The sequence below is a fragment of the Lepidothrix coronata genome, unplaced genomic scaffold (genome assembly GCF_001604755.1).
Source record: "Lepidothrix coronata isolate B3197 unplaced genomic scaffold, Lepidothrix_coronata-1.0 Scaffold227, whole genome shotgun sequence".
NCBI classification, from domain to species: domain Eukaryota; kingdom Metazoa; phylum Chordata; class Aves; order Passeriformes; family Pipridae; genus Lepidothrix; species Lepidothrix coronata.
Window position 1 is genome coordinate 1258187 of NW_016690407.1, and position 15224 is coordinate 1273410.

Below are 15224 nucleotides of genomic sequence, written 5' to 3' on the forward strand. Positions count from 1 at the left end.
AAAACAAAGGAGGTGGAAAGGGGAAGAAAAAGAATGTTGTAACCAATAGAAGAAAAATATGCAGTCTGAGATCAGCAGCTCATTCAGCTTTTAGCCTTTTAACTGTATGCAGCTCTGTTTAGCCTTTTCATACTGGGCTGTTTTCAGAAACCCGTGGACAGGCATGGAAATGTGTGGAAGCAAGCCTGTGTCTGGATAGTGGGGAGGAAAAAATCCACCATTCTGGTTGTGACAGAGGAGGCTTAACTGAGAGTAGTGAGAGTTAATTCCAATAAAGAGAAGCACTCTTCAGTCTTGGAGACCTAAAGCAAAAGCAGTTTGGAGCATGTCCATACAGCAGTGACTTGGAGATAAGAAGTCACAGGATGGCTATCCTGAGATAATCAAATTTCCTTTTAAAATGCAGGTGAAAAAGCTCCAGCTAATTGGAAGCTCTTCACATAAATGCAGATATACTATGTCCAAGGCTGGTAAAACATGCCAGAGGACAGGGAGAACAGTTTCAAATGAGCCTTCTTCTAACAGTAACAATTGTTTGCCTGTCATTCCTATCAGTTCCCTCTGCATTCAACTGTCCTTTTATATTCCTGGAGTATCTACCTAGCTAGCTGTCTGCTTCTATATGGGCCTCTGACACCTCTGTTAGCCTCAGTGTCCTTCTGCTCTTCAGTCAAGTCTACCGTAACAGAAACATCCACTCTGATCCCGGGAGTGATCCTCAGACACTATCATGAGGTTGTTAAGTATTTCTACTTGAGTGATCCTAAGACCAAGTGATGATCAAGACAAAAGTTAGCCCTGAATGCTTAGAATTCTAAGATGAGTAAAGTAGTGATTTTTTTATTCATTATTCAGTGTCCATGCTTTCAAGAATCTTGGCTTCAGCTTTCTTTTAAAATATTGTCCTTTTCCTTTTGAAAATCTCAGTATTAGACTAGTAATGAATGTTATATATCTGCAAGTAGTGATGTATTTTGGGCTACTGACAAAACCTTGAGAAATTTGCTGTAAAAATATACCAGGGGCGTTGATATTATTGACCAGCAATGTTGCATTTTCTCCTGCCTGCATTGTTACATAACCAGAAAAAAACCCATATCTGGAATGATTGAGAAGTCTCAGTTGCAATGAAGACATGATAAAACACTTTCCATAAAATTCTGTTTTGTTTCTTAATGAACACAATGCATTCACAAAATAGACATATTTTTGCAAGACTTGTCTGGTATACTTGGTGTTAACATTGCTGGTACCCCATAACTATCTCCCATTTTTTGTTGCTGCTAAATGGAGTTGCTTGCTGATGGAATGCCAAGTTTTGCAGTTAAAAGGAGCCTTGCTAAGTTTTGTATGGAGAAAAACACTCTTGTACTGATGAAATACTATACTTTTAACTTGGGAAAAAGCACCTAGAAAATACTTGCTATGCCATAACACTCTGAAACATACTTTATAACAAAACTATCAAAAGCACAGAATTCTTCCAGCTGGCAAAAGTCTCGGTAAACACGTCTCTTTGACAAGGTTTTCTTTTCAGACTCTGGCATGCATGGGGGAGGGGATCTGCAAAAAGGAAATTTGTGATTCTGTGGTAGAAGGAAAGCCATGAAAGAGGAAGGGGAGCTAAGGTTACTTGGCTGGATGTCTTGTAACAAATGTTTCCTCAGTGTCACCTTTATAGTGAGAATTACAGTTGGAGATTGATCATTATCCTGGGCAAAAAAAGAGAAGAAGGAAATAAAGAAATATGGAAAAGTCTTCAGATTTTGGAGAATATTATGAAAAAATATTCTACAGATTTTAGTGGACCATAACCTATATGTCCTAGCAGTACAGACAAGCTACTTCTCAAGAAAATCCCTTCTAACCCAAACCATTTCATTATGCTGTGAAAATAGTGTTTCTTAATAAGTGTTTACCACATACCTTCACTGTACTTAATTGCTTCCTGTCTGTGTACAGGACTCAGTCCCAAAAGCCATGAAAGCAGAGTTTGTTGTTCTATTCCACAAGTTCCTTAGTCTGCCCTGTGAGGAAACGTAGGCGCATGAGTTCAAAGAACAGCAAAGCTATGAGAGGAAATCAATCCATAAGGGACAAAAATAGGTAAACCCACCTGTTTAACATTGTGAGATGTTAATACTGGTACTCGGGGTAGCAGAGACAACAACCGTTTATCTTCACATTGGCACTACAGTTCAAAAGCTTCCTACACGAATGCAACACTCTGGACACACTAGAATTTCAAGCAGAGAAAAGTATACACAATGTCTGGTCATTTTCTATGTAGCAAGAATTGCCATGTGATGATGCAGGGGGGTTTATTGGTTAGAAGAAGAGCTCAGTGTAAAATAATCCCTATCAGAGGGACTTGAGTCAAAAGGCTTTTAACTGGAGGGCGACTATGTTACAAGGCACAATGTTAAAGTCCTTTTCTGATTTTTCATCTCACTTTTCAATTCCTAGAAAATGATCAGTCCCTGTGAATAGACACCTCTCCCAATCTATTGTCAAAACTCAGCTCATGCTATCTGTTTAGTGAAAAGCTGTACCTATTCTGTGTGTTGGTTTCAATAACACAGAAACAAAGAACAGCATTACATGAATATCAGCTCAGCCTCATGTATTTTCTTTGAGTTTTATCTCTTAGAGTTGTTCAACCTAAATCCATTCTTCCTCAGAGATCCCATTCTTGTTTTTGCTGTAGCAAGGCAAGGAAGCAAGGAAGCAGTCTTTGGGTCTCATAGGTTATAACCTCCCTTCTAGACATATTTGCCAGCAACAATCAACATAGGCCAAAAAAAGCCAATGTGATCTTGCTGTAAAGCCATATATTTCATTCAGAGGGATTTAAACTGATAATGATAAGTGGAAAAGCCGCGGACACAAAAGTTCCTCTTCTTTACTCTCCTCAGGATCATTTTGCTGAATGAAGAGAGGACCAGCTAAACTATGTCCTAAGAAAAAGGGCCTAGACAAAAGCACCAGACTCAACATACCACTTACATTTTATATACCTGTATTAGGTGTTTGTGCCCAGGTGCTGACAGTGGGGACTGCCAGATGACCTCTGTGGAGAGCAGCCAGGGCTGCCCCTGTGCCATACATGGCCAATTCCAGCATGCTCCCACACACCCACTGCAGGGCACGGCTATGCCCTGCAGCCAAGGTGGTTGCACCTCTGGGAAAGTGTATTTAAGAAAGGGACAGCCAGTGCGGAATGAGGGGAAAACATGTGAGAAACAACCTTGTGAGCACCAAGGTCAGAGAAGAGGGATAGGAGGAGGTGCTCCAGGCACTAGAGCAGAGATTCCCCTAGAGCCCATGGTGGCCTGGGGAGGACCCCATGCTAGAGCAGGAGGATGTATAGTGAAGGAACAGCATCCCATAGGGAGCCCAGGTTTTTTTCCTGAAGGAACTGTATCCCATAAGAAGGACACATTTTGGAACAGAGGAAATGTGTGAGGAGGAAGAAGCAGCTGAGAGGAATCATTGCAGACTGATCACAAACTCCCATTCCCTATCCTTGTGCACTGCTCAGGGGCAGGGAGGAAGTGGAGGAGATGGGAACGAAGGAGGAATTTGAGCCTGTGAAGTTGAGGGGCAGATATTATTTTAATTTTTGTCTTTGATCTATTTTAAATGGCAATAAATTACATTATTTTGCCCCAACATGATTCTGTTTAGCCTATCACAGTAAGTGGTAAGTGATCTCCCCATTCTTACTTCAACCCATAAGAATTTCATCTTATTTTCTCCACCTATTTTGTTGAGGAGAGGGAGTGACAGAATGGTTGGATGGGTGTCTGACAGCCAGAAAAGGTTGACCCACCACAGTAACTAAAACCAGGATTAAGACCATCTGCCTTCCCAAAACAAGGGGAGATATTGTGGAAAATTCCCTTTTCCTCAAGATACAGTGTTAGAGTAAAGCTAAGCATGACATTCCCTCCTCTTTCGTTTTCCTCAACAATGAATGTGAAAACATTTCCTTTGTAACTGTAGTGCTACACTCACATATTAGCTTTTGCACTCACAAAAGCAGAAAAGTTGTGTGGTATTAATGGATCTCTGAATCACATTCTACTATGCCTTCATTCTGAATTTAACTACTTATTTCACAGGTAGGAGGACATGAGTTATGAAACTGGTTTAAAAGGCCTGAAATTCACTTTCTGCTTTCTGTGACTACATTCAGGAGCAAAGGTTAACAATAAACAACCCCTGACTTTGTTAGGTTTCACAAAAAACATATGGAAGAGAAGTTCTGAAAAGAGATTGATCACTTCTCTCAGGAAGAGACAACTAGAGAGAGGACAAAGGAGGCTATATAATAAAGTCCTCATCTCTTTTTCCCTGTGGAAAAAAAAAATACCTCACAAAGATGCAGCTATCTCTACATTTCCTAATTTTTAACACAGGACTGTGGCATAAAAACTTAAATATTTAAGGACATCTTCTTGTTCTTTTTTCTTTATTTTTCTCTATGTGGGAACTATGTGAGGCTGCACAGGGGAAGCCTCTATTGCTGCTTTCCTTCTCTAGTTATTTTAGGAGTCCTTTGGAGAAGGCATCAATGTTCATCCCTATGTAGCCATAAGGCATAAACTAGTTTTCTAATAACAGGCTTACTGATTACAGAATTAAAGTTCTAGTTCCTTTCGTTTTCAATCCTCTAATCCTATATCCTCCATATACACAAAAATATGAATGGAATGCCGATGTGCAGCATGTTATTCCTTACATGGAGACAAAGATAGAATCAAAGGGTAATTGTGTCTGTATTGTGTGTCTCAAATGCTTGGCCTAGGTTCTAAGCAAAAAAAAAACTTCTCAATATATATACTGATTCACATCAAGTATGAGATGTATTAAAATTCTGGTTTCAAATAATGTCAATGAACTTTTAATGTGAAGAGGAGAAATATTATCACTTTGTCATGAATGGCAAGAAAGAACTCATGCCCTCTGCATTCAAAGGAAATTTCTGAGGTTACAGATCATTGCTATAGAAGTTCTATTCATTTTGATATCTGATTGCTTTAACAGGACATATATATATGTAATTTAATACCTGATGTTATTTTATCTCTTTCTCTTCCTCTCTTTTTTCTCAGAACAAATTATGACATCGACATCTAAAGGAATTTTCCGGCCATTTTTTATTATCTTCATTGTCCTTGGTTGTTTCATGGCATTTATATTAATTTATATCAAACCAACAAATAGCTGGATTTCTGGTCCTATAGAATCAGCCAGTTCAGTTTTGAAAATGAAGAACTTCTTTTCTTCCAAAACTGATAATCTTAATGAAACTACTGTTTTGATCTGGGTTTGGCCATTTGGCCAGACATTCGATTTAACATCCTGCCAAACAATGTTCAATATCCCTGGGTGCCATCTGACTATTGACCGCTCGCTATATAACAGATCCCATGCTGTTCTCATTCATCACAGGGACATTAGCTGGGATCTGACTAATTTACCTCAGCAAGCCAGGCCACCATTCCAGAAGTGGATTTGGATGAACTTGGAGTCTCCAACTCATACTCCACAGAAGAGTGGCATTGAACACCTATTTAACCTGACCCTGACTTATCGGCGTGATTCAGATATTCAGGTGCCTTATGGCTTCATGATGGTTGGTACAAGTTCCTTCACATTTGAAGTACCAAGTAAGGAAAACTTGGTCTGTTGGGTTGTAAGTAACTGGAACCCCGAGCACGCTCGAGTCAAGTATTATAATGAGCTTAGCAAATACATTGAAATCCATACCTACGGACAAGCCTTTGGAGACTACGTCAATGACAAAAACTTGATTCCAACTATCTCCACTTGCAAATTCTACCTTTCCTTTGAAAATTCAATCCACAAAGATTACATTACTGAGAAACTTTACAATGCTCTTCTGGCTGGATCAGTACCAGTTGTACTGGGCCCTTCCAGAGAAAATTATGAGAATTACATTCCAGCAGACTCTTTCATACACGTGGAAGATTTTCTCTCCCCCAGAGAGCTGGCAGAATATCTTTTGATGCTTGACAAAAATAACAAGATGTACCTTAGTTATTTCAACTGGAAGAAGGATTTTTCAGTGCATCTTCCTAGGTTCTGGGAATCACATGCATGTCTTGCTTGTGATCATGTGAAAAGACACCAGGAGTACAAGTCCATTGGAAATTTAGAAAAATGGTTTTGGAATTAATTTGTGTGTGTGTGTGTGTGTGTGTGTGTGTGTGTGTGTGTGTGCACTTTTTTGAAGAAGCCAGAAGGAACTTCAGTCCAAGTGGAGAGGAAAGGAAAAGAGAAAAAAAAGGAAGGAAAAGAGAATATTTTGTCATGGTTTATCAGCTGTTCCCTCTTGGCTATCCTATTTATATTTTGTAAGAGATTTTAAAAGATCAGCAACAGTAGTCATCAATACTTAGTTTCAAATCATAATAGACATACTAATTATGTGCACTGAAGAATATGTGATTGTTTATTGTGAATTTAAAACAAAACTTCCCACATTTTCTGTGAAATATGTCCCAGTCTTACACCCCAAGTAGTAATTTTTAACAATTGTTTTTTATTTTTAACATTACATTTGCTGTTTAACTATTTGGAAAATGAGGAAACAATTTTTAAATGCCAGAGAAAACTTTAGGAACATAATTTGCTGTTCCAGTCTAAAATGTGCGTAATATATCAAAAGACAGTAAAGTTTCATATGTTCATTTTACATTTTAAGAGCACAGTAAAGTACAATAGCTAGCATTACTGAAGTGTCATTAATTGCCCCCCTTTTTAAGGGTAATGAACTATAGTTTTTTAAAGGTATTAGAATAGTAGACAGTTTTGGTTTCTAAAAATAAGATGTTTCCTAACAAATAGTCCCGTTAAGTTGCTTGAAGAATATATCTGTTCTTACCCCCTGAAGAAACAATAAGTCAGACACAGAGAAAATGACCAATCTTAGAGACTAAAGCCCGGATTCATCCAATTTTTGTTTTCAAATGCCCTTAAGCCCCATTGTGTCTCAAGTATTATTAACGTGAACCAGGGCTCTAAGTGGTGTTACACCAATACAGAGATAAACGGATTTTAATAAAGGTATTTGATTACATCAGCCTCATGAACTGAATTCAGCTGGTAATAATGGATTTTTGAAATAGCTTGCTGAGAAATTTTAGGAATTTCTCTTGTATAGTTTCTTGAATAATAGTGAATTTTTCCCCAATTCTTTAAAGACATGTTGAACTTTAATTGTAGCGAAAAATGTGATGTTATGACTCGTGAAAGGGGGATAAAATGACTAAACAGTTAATTTTCTGAAAGAAATATGTTCAAATTCAGTAAATAAGCTATCAGGCTGACATATTCAACCTTTCAACTTACTATGCTAATGAATTTTGGGGTCTGAGAATATTTTATATGAAAAAATGCACTATTCAGAGCAGCAGTTTGCTATCAATATTTGATAATATGAGTAGGTTCTTAAGTACTAAATTTGCTCTAATAGCAAATACGAAATTGTGATTATTGTCATGATTGTTTAAAATGTCTGCTTTTAATGTGTCATTTGATTTTAATCCTTCTTTATTTCAGCTATGACATGAATATATGCTTGCCATATATATTTATACGTACAAGGTTGGTTTAATGACATAAATGTATGGATATGTTTTGGTATCAAATTAAAGCCAGTTAGCTTGGATTTTCAGGTCAAAGTGCTACAGATCACACCTTCTACTGGAAAAAAAGAAAAAAGTTCAACTGGAAAAGCTTCAGCTTATGAGATGTATAAGAACCTGATCAAGCACAGTAGTTAATCAAATACCTAAGATTAAACTTGCAGACAGCAACATTGCTGAAGTAAGAAAATAAGGGATAAAAAATTATAAATATTTAGCAAAAGGTAAGGTGACTTGTCAGATTTATTTTTTCACTCCAGGCTGGAATAAAAACACAGAAGGCTGTAAGAGTAATGTAATTAAATTTCTAAAACTCAAAACCCCATGGAAAAGTGATAGAATCACTTCTCTCCCTATGGCTTCAAAAGCTGTATTCTAATCCAGATATTTACTTACACTATTTATTGCTTTCTTTAAAAGCTAGTTTTCAGTAGGATGTGAATCACCAGTATTCCAGAATGAAAAAAGATAAGCTTACACTGAAAATTAATGCAATACAACGAAACTGAATCTTCAAAAATGAAGTATTGACATGGATGTAATGTGAGTAATATTTTATCATTTCGAAGGCAAGTGGCTATAGCTCACAGTCTATCCTAGGCAACATCATAGCGTTTTGTTTTGGGGAGGACTGAAAAATTCTGTCACTGAACATACCACTGGTTTGGCTCAATAACCTGATTCCCTCAGTGCTGGGATTTGGAAGTTCTTTGCACTGATCTCACTGGAAGGTGAATGTGCACAATCCTTAATTTCATTTTTCATTTCAGATCATGGGAGTTATGCTGTGTAAGTCCTTAGGTCAAATCAGATTGGTTTCTTGGCAGCAAGTTCAGCTGATAAGTTCTTATAATAATAACAAGCAAGCAAAATAAGATACATGACTTGTTGCTACAAATATGGATTAGTGTATACACAGGAAATTTTTTAAATATACACTGAGTTTTAACACTGTAAGTAATGTCTTTACCTCTCTAAGCACAGGATCCAGTCAGTATGGTTAATCTTCGACTGAATTTCAAGAAGTATGAAAGTCTTTTGATGGAACTGGAAAGAGAGTTGTTCTCTTCACAGAAACTCCACACAAAGCTTGTATACATTGCATTCAGGACACACTGCTAAAATTGTTTCAAGGATTAATGAAACAGGAGAGAAATCTAATCCAGAATTATGGAGAAGAATCATGACCAAATTCTAAAAAATATAAATGATCCTAATGCCTCACTGACATCTTGAAGAGTGTGGGCTAAAACATAAGTGAGACAGCTGTTTTGTGAAGATTTTAAGGTGATCTGCAGGTATCAAGCCTTAATCAGTTCTGGATATAAAGAGCTTTGCTGACAGAAGACGAAACATTATCAGGCATGTCCAGCCCATGTGGTAAATGATGTGAAGCAATGGATGTAAAACATCTGTACTCCATGCATGCATGCATAAAGGCTGTCTACCTAGACCTACATGCTTAGTTCACTCAAGATTGTTTCCAGTCCATATATGACATTCAGCATTGTGAGGTCTGTTCTTCTGCAGTGAGCTACTCTACAGGAACAGCTAGCATAAATAGACTCAAATAGCAAATCCCTGTGAAGGAGAATGAGAGAAATCAACTAATTATGGCAGGCTAAATTATATGGAATTAGTCACATAGTAGAGAACAAGACATTATGCTTTGATACTATTGGCAAAAGAAGATACTTGTACCAGAAAAGAGAACTAGAAGATAAGAAATCATACCAGTACTATTTTCTCAACAATTTTGTTTCAGACATTCAGTTTATTTTACTTGCCAGCCCACAATAATCTTGCATATGCACTTGTCTCAAGTTAACTAGGCAGTCACTGAAGACAGAAAGTAATCACTATTTTTCTTTTGCAATGGCTTATTTTGGATGGTTTTAGGGTCTCTGTTGTGCACTGAGCTATCAATACTACTGCCTTTCTCAGTTTGAAAAATAAGACTTAAATACTAACTACAGATGCATTGCTACCCCACTAAATGTGAATAGATATCAGACAAAACTGGCAGCAGATCCTTTTAAAGCAGACTTTTCATGTCATTTCAGACACTCAGTGACCACAGCAGCTCTTGCTCAGGGTGAGGTCCCCATTCCTTAGTGAATCTTGTTGACAGTTCCTTTGAATGCCTCTTTCCATATGAGACGGCTTTCCTCGCAATGACCGAGGCTCACGGAATGTGTGAGACATCCAGCAACATATTTGTCTTTTAAGGAACAGATGAAGTAAAAGCTGGACTGAGAAAGTAGGAATGTAGAGTTCATACAGGCTGAGCAAGACACGGGAAATTGACACTACCGAGCACAGTAAACAACTATTTACTCTTTCTAGCTGCCCGGATCTTTTTCACAAAATAGGCTTTAAAAAACACTAATTTTCTCCCATCTCTAATCAAGGAAGATTCAGTTAAACAACTAATGACTTCCTGATTATTGGAGAAAGGGACTCCTGTTGCCCTTGTATTATCTTTTTCATTAGACAGAAAATAACTTTCGGGTGCAGAGTGAAGTCTGTCAGTAAATTAATCATACTTCTTATCTAGATTCAGGAGTCTCTATTCTTCTTTCCTTTTTTGATTTTGAAGTCCTCATGCACCAATACTCTCTGGACTTTAATCAAGAAAGACCTTAAGCACATGCAGATGACCATGAGACTTAAAAATTTTAAGAACATCTTAAATGCTTTAATGCATTGAGGCTTTTATTGCCTTTAGGAATTGTTCAAAAGAGTGCAATCTATAGTCAACAGAGAGCAATTTGTGTGACTTCTTCTGCATCATGTGCATCCATCCAGTGAGTAGACTGACTATTCCACACTGAATACTGTTTGGCTTGATTCTGGCTTAGTGTCTATACAATAAACCTTGGCCCTACTCTTCTGCTTCAGCAATACTATATGTGCCACCACCGCCTCATGCCACCCCCTCAGCACAGCTCTCCGGCCTGCAGCCTGCCCGTGCTATGCAAGGTGACTGAACTTCCATGGGACGTAAGGTGAGAGTAGCTGAGGCTTGCTGAGATAGTATTTTGAGGACTGTCCCAGGAAGAAAGCATAAAACCTGGTCATGTGTGGACCCTTTTAATCTGGACTGAGTGTGTCAATCATAACGATACCTGATTTTCCTTTTGGAGGAAAGTATTTGGTTCAGTCTGGGTGAGACTGAATAATCATTGTGTGTGCAAAGGGGGAAAAAGGGGTGCCTTTGACCTATTTAAAACTAATGAAAACTGAAAGTTAATCAGATTTTGACCAATTCCTTGGTCAAAATTAGTACTTTGTTGAGAAGAGAGTCTAGGGGAAGTTGTATGTCTGCCAGCTGGTGGACTTTTTCATTAATTTTGCTGACAGTTCTGTTTTTGCTTTTTGTTTGTTTTTAACAGAAGTGATTTTTAAATGTTAGAAATCAATCAATATGATTTATACAATATGATTTATAGCTATTTCAGCTTTATCTTTTACTCCATGCTTGGACAAATCTTCCACCAGAGTTAGCAGATGATTTGGGAGATTCCTGTGCTAGTAACAAAGGGACTGAGCCAAGGGTGGAAGGGCTTGGGTAAAAAAACCCGTCTTATTCATGGATATTTCCCTTCTAATAATTGGCTAGAATAACTAGCCAATTCTACCTTCAGACAACTGGTGTAAAATGCAGACTGCTTAGATATGTTCATAAAAGGAATAGAAATTCCAATAAATTGACTAAACAAACCATGCAGTATTAATTTTAATTCATGGCATAATTGCTACAGAATTATAAGAATTATACAGATGATAAAACCATAGAGTTATGAGAAATAACTAGGTCTACAGACATCACCCTGCAGTTTTCATACTGGAATAAGTCAGTTCATTACTCTATTGCAAACCTAATTAATTGGTAATCTTCTATGTCACCACAGTCTCTACACAATTAACCGAAACCAATGGTCTTCGTGCAGTGAATAGTTCAGAGATTCACTCCTGTGGGAGTTTAGACGTCCAGTTGTGAGTCTTTCACCTTCGGGTTAACAGCCCAAATTATGGTACAAACCACTCTTTGGCAACCTCTAGTAGATAATTCAGTGGTCTCAGGTTTTTCATTCCTGCTTTCAGCCAAGGAGGCAAAGAACTGACCTGGGATTCACCTGACACCTTCTGTGTACCAGTCTTTACAAATGAAGTATTGATACATGAGGGAACTCTTCATTAACAATCCTAAGCAAATTATTAGTAGGAAAATAATTTAATCATTGCAAATTGGCAGCAAAAGCAATTGTTTGTTATTCTTTATTATTATTATTATTTTTATTATTATTCTTTATTATTATTATTTAGTCTGTTTGGATTCAGATGCAGAGACATGCTTGATAGCAAAATTTGAAAGTTATATGGTAAACCAACTCATATATATATATATAAAAAAATTTGGGATAAATTTCCTTTAGAACCTTGAAACTGTAAATAAACATTTTAGCAGTCACAAGGTGAAAAATGTTCCCATCAATCCTTCTTTTTATAATATGATAAGAAAAGCCAGTCTAATATATGTGGTTTCACAAATAAATTAACTGCAAAATCTACATTTTCTTTGACACTTTGTAATGCACATATTATAAGAGCTGAGATTAAAAAGTTTGGAAAGTTAACTCCCTTGGTGCAATTTAATGTTTTAAAGATTCAGTGGATATACTGAAGAGAAGCAAGTAAGAAGCTTTTCAATCTATACAAAATCCTAATGTGCCAAACTCTTTCCAGTGAATGAAAAAAAACAGTTAAATATACTGACTTTGTATTAGGATTTGCAAAATCTCTATTAACGCACTGTAATTTTGCACTATTTTGTAAGAAAAGGAAAAAAAAGGAAAAAGAAAAAAGAAACTGAAAAAGAAACAGAAAAAAGTCTAAAAATAGATGCCAAATGGATAGTTTGTAAAATACTATTTTTCTGATATAAGGTGTCATCACATTGTGAATCTCACTGTGTTATTGTAAACTGTGAAAAATTTGATGTTCCGTTGTGACACAGCCTACCAAGGGCCATTTCTAACACAGATTAGTCACCTGAACTTGTTTATATGAAGCATATTCATAAATCTGAGATCACTTTTATACTTATTTTTTGTAGACTATTTTTCCACATTTGCAACACAACTGTTATTTTATATCAAACATTGATTTTGCTTTAAAATATTATTTGAATAGGTGGGTGGGTGTCTTAAATGTGCCAGATATTCAAAACTGTAACAGATAATTCAGAAACTATTCTTTGCCAAACTGTAGTGCTACTAAAATCAATGATGTTTTGTTGAAAAACAGGCACACTTTCAATAATGATAGTTTCTACCCCATGATAATGATGAAAATGTTACATTTCTTAGGATAAATTCCTGGTAGTTATGAGCTGCATTTCCCTGCTGTCTTTGTGTATGTTGGGAAAACAAAACTGTGTGCCATAGCTGAACATCACAGATATTCAGCCACTCACATAGTGTGCCATGGATTTGACTTCTGAAACACATTGATGAGAATTAAGAGAAATAACCAAGCTGCTTGTCCTGATTGAAACTCACTTTCTGTGGTGAATCACATGAAAATGGGATGGTTGTCAATGCGAGACTCGTATGATCTCAGTAGAGATAGTAAGTTTTGTACATAGAAACATGGGGACTACAATTATTCTCTTAGTGCAAGATCAGGACCAAAGTCCCTTTCTTGTACGTTTGAACTTACATAACATTCAGTGGGATCTGATATGAACCTTTTCTTCATGTTCTCAGCTAATGATATTCCTTATACTGACAACTTCATCTTTTATATGTTTTATATAGTACGTATAATGCATAAATTCATGTGTAAGAAATAGCAACCATGGAAAATTTAATTTTAATAAAAATAATGAAAACCATTCTTAACTGTAGGCACATTTTAAGATGCCATGTTGGAAGGAGATCTTGAAAAAAAATGTATTTTTTATTTATTAGTGACTGTATATTTTGCCCATGATGTAGACATTTTATAACAGGCAGTCTACCAAAAAAATGGTTATTTGTTCCCTTTGAACACTACCATCACCCTGAGATGCATCCGAAAAATGTAGATGTCAGCCACTGATGTTTTTTGGTATTTTTTTAATTTGATGTTGTTGTCGAACTTTCTTCTGATTATCTATAGCTATATTCAGAGTTTTCAACATAATTTAACTGCAGTTCGAAGATACCTACTGAATGGAACTACAGGTAACTGTAACTATTTCAAGGACTTTCACCATTTATGTGAAATTAATATTTCAGAACACTGATTCCAAGATGGTTAACAAGCAGCTCATTGACTCTTACTTATTGAGCACTGGAATTCTCCCCAAAGGATAAACACTGAATCATGTAAATAATAGTGCTCTATATAAGCCTAACAAATTACTGTAATAAGTATATTTAAAATAAAAAGAGAACATTCCAAGTGTACTATAGTCTTTGATCATTATTTTATCGGTCTGATGTCATCCTTTTTATTCTTGCAGTAGGTCTCATCAAGAGTCTCATCTGAAGATTGTTGCTAGTAATAATCATAACTTCTGGCAGAGATCTCATGAACAGAATTTTTATTCTTTTTAAGCTGTTACACATGAAATTTCTGTAAGTGTTCAGGGTCAGACAGAATTCATATGGACTGTCATATGAATTTGCTATGTACAGGGGGTAGCACATCTGAAGCAGCATGGTCCTACAACTGAAGTTACTTTGTCTTGGTTTTAGCAACATAATTATGTAGCACTCCTTGAGCAATCATTTGATTTTCTGAATTAATAGGATATTTTTTCCTGGAAAGGGGGGCGTATTACGTTTATGTAATTTTACCAAAAAGAAATTATCTTTAAAAGTTTTCTGAACATGATCATTTATATGATCATGTCACTGATTTATCTACTGTACAAATAATCTACATTTGCAGAGATTAACTGTATCTAAAATAGCAAATGATTAACACAATGGTGTCAGTCTTATTTTAAATACATATGCAAAAAATTGAAATTTCCAGCTGCAGCGGAAACAAATGTAATAAATAATTCAGTATTCCAAGTAGAAAAGATCATTTGGTCCCAACAATTGCAGTTTATCCAAGACAGATAATTATGTCTGGCTACTGTGCAGCTTGAAAAATAGGCTATGGGTCTTAAAAAAATTTTTTCTATCAGGCAGGCAAATTTACATTCCTCCTGATCTAATAAACCTCTGCTAATTTGGATACATTCTTTAAAACATTATTTAATTTTTGCCATTTACTCAAAGCAAACTTATCACCTTGAACTCATCTTCAGCAACTACAGAGACAGACCAATTTTTCCATAGTACGTGATGCTGAAGTCCCTTCCACATTTCGTTGACACACACTCCCCCTCTCCTTTTCTCATTCTTACATTTGAATTCCACATAAAAAATTCAATCTAGGACAGAACATACAATTTTTTTCTTAAATTAACCATTTTTTCTTCTTCACAAACTTCCCCTGGATATGCCAACCTACTGGACACAAAGCCTTGTGTGTTTGGAAAGCCAG

General features: G+C 36.4%; 1 protein-coding gene across 2 annotated transcripts in view; it reads left to right on the forward strand.

The window, feature by feature from the left end:
* Positions 1–7115, forward strand: part of FUT9 (fucosyltransferase 9) — a 102394-nt gene extending 95279 nt beyond the window's left edge. For both annotated transcript variants that reach the window (XM_017834044.1, XM_017834042.1), the window contains exon 2: positions 5118–7115. In XM_017834044.1, coding sequence (XP_017689533.1) covers positions 5126–6205 — 1080 coding nt within the window. In that variant the 5' untranslated portion in view covers positions 5118–5125 and the 3' untranslated portion in view covers positions 6206–7115. The remainder of the gene's footprint in view (positions 1–5117) is intronic.
* The last annotated feature ends 8109 nt before the right edge of the window (positions 7116–15224 follow it).